The 6,381-nt window shown below is 41.1% G+C and overlaps 1 protein-coding gene across 4 annotated transcripts in view; it reads left to right on the plus strand.

The window, feature by feature from the left end:
• LOC103519402 (pyrroline-5-carboxylate reductase 1, mitochondrial-like) overlaps positions 1 to 6,381 on the plus strand; it is a 40,581-nt gene that overhangs the window by 28,110 nt on the left and 6,090 nt on the right. For all 4 annotated transcript variants that reach the window (XM_026830922.1, XM_026830923.1, XM_026830925.1 and 1 more), the window contains one exon: positions 5,208 to 5,420. In XM_026830922.1, the coding sequence (XP_026686723.1) occupies positions 5,208 to 5,420 (213 nt within the window). The remainder of the gene's footprint in view (positions 1 to 5,207; positions 5,421 to 6,381) is intronic.

Genomic DNA, 6,381 nt, shown 5'->3' on the forward strand with positions numbered 1-6,381 from the left:
ATATATTGTTTAAGTCACCCATCCATTTATTGGCCTTGTTCGGCGTAGCTTAACATAGGTGACGCTAAAATCGGTCTTAAATGATCGACTGAAGTGTTATCTAAAACTTTCTCTCTTTGAGTTCATAGGTCGTCGCGACAAATTTCAAGATTAGAGCTCATTTGTGTGAGAAAATGTGAAAAAAATCCCCCAAAAACCAGTTTTTTTTGGTTTTTTGGCTTTATGGTTTTCTGGACAAAATTTGCACCACCATTTTCGTGATCCTGGTAAAAAGACCTTTAATTTGATATATAGGTCGACCAGGTTTGGATAAGTCCTTCTATGGGGACAGACTGACAGAGTGACAGACTGACTGACAGACAGACCGACACCGAAGCGAATACAATAGTCCGTCCACTATACCTTTTATTATTAGTAATAATAAAGGAAGGACGGACTAAAAATGGTTTATGTAAAAAAAAAAATAAAAAAATCAGGGGATCCCAAAACGGATATTTTGAAAATTTGGACCGATTGCAATACTTTCATTACTAGTATAGCTCGCTATACTGTAGTAATATGTAGAAATTAAATAGGTATAAGGGACGGACTATTGTATTCGCTTCGGTGTCTGTCTGTCAGTCAGTCGTCAGTCAGTCTGTCCCCATAGAAGGACTTATCCAAACCTGGTCGACCTATATATCAAATTAAAGGTCTTTTTACCAGGATCACGAAAATGGTGGTGCAAATTTTGTCCAGAAAACCATAAAGCCAAAAAACCAAAAAAAACTGGTTTTTGGGGGATTTTTTTCACATTTTCTCACACAAATGAGCTCTGATCATGAAATTTGTCGCGACGACCGGAGATTTTTATCACATTTTCTCACACAAATGAGCTCTGATCTTGAAATTTGTCGCGACGACCTATGAACTCAAAGCGAGAAAGTTTCAGATAACACTTCAGTCGATCATTTAAGACCGATTTTAGCGTCACCTATGTTAAGCTACGCCGAACAAGGCCAATAAATGGATGGGTGACTTAAAAACGTGAAGAAAATGGCCTAATAGACCCGTCTTTGTCCTCTTTTCACGAGAAAACGGCACAACCGATTTTGATGAAATTTTTTTTGGTGGTGAAGAAGAGAACTCGGGGTGACATAGGCTACTTAAAATTATCAAAATTATGCTTATTATGCTGCTCTGTGGGACATGTCAGGGAGCGCGTATCGCGACCGTGTGTGTGTATGTGTGTAGTGGATGTGTGTGGTGGGTGGGTGTGGGTGTGTGTGGTGTGGTGGGTGGTGGTGTGTGTGGTGGGTGGTGTGGTGGGTGGTGGTGTGTGTGGTGGGTGGTGTGTGTGTGATGTGTGTGGTGGGATCGGTGTGGTGTGTGTGTTTGGTGGGATGTGTGTGTGTGCAGTGGGATGTATTTGATGTGTGTGGTGGGGTGTGAATGATGGGTGTGGTGTGTGTGTGGTGGGATGTGTGTGATGGGTGGTGTGTGATAGTCACCCATCCTGATATTAACCAAAGTCATTGTTGCTTAACCCTTATTTCGTAAAAACGGTAAGAGACATCGAAAACATTTGGTTTCAGATTATAATCTGGCAATTCCGATTTACCTAGGAAAGCATCGGTAGCCGTATTCCGATTATTTTTTGTTGTTAAAAGATGTGAGTGTTTCACTGCCGTTTTTATTTCGTAGCAATGAAACAACTGCTACATTAGACTCCCGCGAATCTCGTGGTCTGTGTCGTAACATGCCCCTCATCAGATGGGCGATAAGAGACACAAAACTCACCATTTAGGTGCTGGGTCAAATCGAGTACAAATTTTTGCCGATGGTTAGAAACGAACCCGGGACCTTCTGCATGGCAGGAAAGCGCGTTACCACATGTCCCTCAAACTTAAATACTTACCTTCTTGGCTTGAATTGACTCACATAGTTCCACAGCAAACCAAATCTTGGACGTACAAGGACTCAGGATATATTCATCTCTAGAAGGCGACAGGACAGAGTTTGGACTCTTGGGATCCCATGTGATTTTTCACGCGGAATCGAATGGTGCTACTTTTAGCACTCTCTGACTTATAAAGTTAGGCCTTCTTTCATAGAAAGCCCTTACTTTCTTTAATAATGGAGTGCGCAAATGAACTTGTCATTGAATCCGTGGAAAACGAGCCATCCGTGAATGTCTGTGGTTTGCCAACCAACGAGCCCACCGCGCCGTGGGAACAACAAGGCGCGTCAAATTGACAAGTCAAGGCAAGCCTGTACCGGATGAGAGATTCCGGACTCGGCGAGCCACGCGTCGCCGCGCCACGCGCCGTGGGAACAAGGCTTTAGTTTGCACACGCACCAAAAGGAAGGGGAAGGATAACAGAAGGAATTCACAACTGACAACAGAACTGTCTGGGAAGAAAGATTTATTTTGTTCTCTCCTCGACGTAAACAAGTTTTTATGTAGAGGAGACAGTATGTTGCGCGTTGGAGAGACATCACAATTTTCACTCTCTTTTTTCAGTTTTGAGGTTTGATAGAGGGAACTGTAACTGTTAAGGTCTTATTGTCCCGGAAGCGAAGAGAGAAGGAGGACGGGATGGGAGAAAGTCAGCTTTTCCGAGAACAAACCTTATCTGTTTAGAATAAAATCCGCCCCGGGCGGGAATCGAACTCGCGGCCTAGCACTTACAAGGCAGAAGCGCTACCCTCCAAGCTAACTGGACTGGCTTTTTCGACTCTTTAGTTTCAAAATCTTTAGGCCTTCTAGATTGGGGTTTCGATTCCCGCCCGTTGCGAAATTTATCCTAAACAGATAAGGTTCGTTTTCGTTAACGACAGGCTTTCCTCCATCCTGGCTAACTTCTTTCTTCGCTTTCGGGACGACAAGACCTCCATTGTTACAGTTCCTTCCATCAAACCTCTTGGAAAGAAAAATAAGCTATCCCGCCTGGTAAAACTCCAAGGAAAACCTGTTGAAATAAGATTTGTTGATGGCATCACCAAAGCATTCACCAGCAGAATCATTGAGGAAGCCAATAAGACAAACACAAAAAGTGCTGTCACTAAAAGACAGATAGCTGACACCCAAAGACACACTTACATCCTTTTTCTCTCCTCCTTTGTTCTCTCTTTCCCCTCTTCTTCTACTTTTGTCCCTCCTTTCTTCCACAATTCAATCCTTTCCTTCTCTCCTCTTTCTTCTCTATTTCTCCCTCCCTTTCTTTCTCTCCCATTTCCCTTCTTTCCAGCCCTTCCCTAATTTCTTACTCCTTCTTTCGTTTCTTTATCTCCCTTTTTACTTGTCCCCTTTATTTTTGTCTTCCCTCCTTTTGTACATCCTTTTTTTTCCTTATTTCCTTCCTCCATTTCTTTCTTTTTCTACGTCCTCGTCTTATATTTCTTTCCTTTTCTCTCCCTTCTATCCTTTTTTTCTCTCCCTCGTCTTATTTATTGTTCCCCTTTATAAATTGTCTCCTTTCTTTCTCCCCCTCTTCTCCTTTCTTTCCCTCCCATTATTTCTTCTCCCTCTCTCTCCCCTCTTTTCCTTCCCATTTATTTCTTCTTCGTTCTCTTCTTTTATGGGGAAGAAGAGAAGACAACTAACAAAAACAGAAGTTCCATTGAAATGGTGGTTTTTGAAAGATTTTCGACTTACCAAAGAGGACCTATTCTGAGAAAATTTTACTCTGGAAGTACGAATATTCTAAGAATTTATTTGAGGAAAATGCGACTATTCTGAGAATTTTTTGAGGAAAATAGGATCATTCCGAGAATTTTTAGAGCGAAGTAGGTTAGGTACTAAGAAATCAAATGGCACTTCTTATCGAGAGAACTTCTTCTAATACTGACAGAAAAGTAGGGATTTAAAATATTGCAGTAACCACCTTAGCATAAGTAGTTGCATTTTTCTTTCGAAAACGTAAAAAGATTCAGATGGGACGCCATCTTGGATTTCCTATGGTTTAGTACAGGCTATCACACCAAAAGGGGGGAAATGAGGAAGGGGAAGTCTGAAATGAAAAATACGACTCATGAGGAATGAAAAATGCTTTCCAATTTGTAAAAGGTCCTATCGTCCCGAAATCCAAGAGAGAAGGATGATAGGATAGGAGAAAGCCAGCCGTTTTGAGAACGAACATTATCCCCTCAGGATAAAATCCGCTTACAAGGCAGACGGGCTACCAACCAAGATAACTAGACTGGCACAAGAATCGGTAAAGATAAAATAAATAGTAACATAATAAAGAGCAGTTTCTTTGTGTTATTATGTCACAACTTTGGTGCTCACTGCAGCATTGTAGGATTTTTCCCAATATCTCAATAATCCTAAAATCCGAAAGTCGTATGATGTTCACACCAGATTTTTTACATTTGTGTTTTTGTGGGGGATCTCGCACCTTTTCTCTAAGTATGTATTTACACATGGTTAGTAGGTACGATCTCCTTATTACCTAGCTAGAGCGTTTGAATTTTATTCCGGGAGTTGTTATTGGTGGTGTTGATTTTGTTGATGTTTGGTTGTTTGATGAGCATGGTAAGATAGAATCATTTCCTTATTAAATTATTCGTAATAAACCTATTTCGAATGTTTTTTACAAAGTTAAAATCAATTTTAGGTGTGGTTTGTTGAATGTGAGAAGTATACTACCATATCTTTTTTTGATAGGTACCTAATAATTAAGACCTTTAAAAAGAGTTCGAAATACCGTTAAATCTGAACATACGGTATAACACGGCTAACCGTTGTTCCGATCTTCATAGAAATTACTTTTAGGTACGGTTTTTTTTTTGGGGGGGGGGTCTACTCTCATAATTTTTTCGATAATTCTAACCGTTTAGCAAAAACCGCCAAAAAGCGGTCAAAACCGCGGGGCCCAATGCAACTTTTGCCGATTTTCAGTTCTTTATTTTCTCATCAAGACCTACCATCCTGCCAAATTTCAAGTTTCTACGACATCCGGAAGTGCTTCGTAATTTTGATGAGTGAATCAGTTAGTCAGATAGTCAGTCGTAAAATAAGCGATTTTCAAGCCGTTCTTTCTACCCCTCCCGTTAAACTTTGAAATTTCGCAGGGAAAATTAACGGAGTTATGATAGGCTTAAAAATGCGTTGAAATGTTTCTTGTAATATACACAGACACACTGGCGTGCTCAGGCCGAAACTTAGCCTGGCGCACTGCCGTGCGCCTAGATTAAATTGGATTATACCTATATTCTCATTTCAGGCCCTCCCTAAAAACTCCAGAATAATTCGAGCTATGCCAAACACACCTGCTCTGGTCAGACAAGGCGCCTCAGTGTTTGTGAGAGGTTCATCAGCTTCTGATCAAGATGCACAAACTGTTATCAATCTATTTAAATCTGTAGGAACTTGTGAGGAAGTACCGGAATATTTACTTGATGGCATCACTGGACTTAGTGGCTCTGGTCCGGCTTATGTAAGTTTATGAGGCAAAAGACTTATTGTAAAAAAATGTAAATGCAGTTTCTTTGTGTTATTATGTCACAACTTTGGTGCTCACTGCAGCATTGTAGGATTTTCCCAATATCTCAATAATCCTAAAATCCAATGTTTACCTACCATGCTGGCACCGGTCGCTATGCGCATTTACATGTCATAGCTACTCATTTTCCTCACGAGGCTGAGTGGGCCCCGAAACAGCCAGTCACGGAATCAATAATTTGCATGGTACAAATTTCTTGACCCCGCCGGGAATCGAACCCGGGTCTCCCGCGTGCAAGGCGAGCGCAGTGACCACTACACCATGGGAGCTGACAATAAATAGTAACATCCGTACTCATATACATATTAAACAAAAACATTAAACTTTAATGAGTCATTTTGGATTTAATGAGTCATCTTTCCCTTCCATTACAGAGATATGAAGTTACCTCAAATGAGGTCATTAACCTCTAACTGTCCCGTCATTGGCTATTAAACCCGCCCCTCATCACAGGAAGGTGTAAACCAGGGGTTCCCAAACTGGGGAGCGAGGAGACTTTTAGTTGGCCGTCAGAGTGGAGGGGGGCTCTTACTTGAAAAAAAAAGAAGTAATAAAATACCTCTATGTACAACAATTTTTTACCTAACTGAGAAAAAAAAATGTTGACAGGGTGCCACAAGTTTAGGGTGGAAGAACTCTATTATTGGTTTACTTCCCCTGATTCAGGCTGTTGGAATGCTATATATTTTAGTGTCGAGCTTCCTGATATAGAGTTCAATATTGAAGTGCCGGAACCCAGTCACCGGTTGGGCTGCCGATATCCTAGTTTTTTTTTTTTTTTTTTTTTTCTGACCAAAAGACTTATTAAGAGAAATTTCACCACACACACACACACACACACACACACACACACACACACACACACACACACACACACACACACACACACACACAC

The sequence above is a fragment of the Diaphorina citri genome, unplaced genomic scaffold (assembly GCF_000475195.1).
Source record: "Diaphorina citri unplaced genomic scaffold, Diaci psyllid genome assembly version 1.1 scaffold2710, whole genome shotgun sequence".
Classification (NCBI taxonomy): domain Eukaryota; kingdom Metazoa; phylum Arthropoda; class Insecta; order Hemiptera; family Psyllidae; genus Diaphorina; species Diaphorina citri.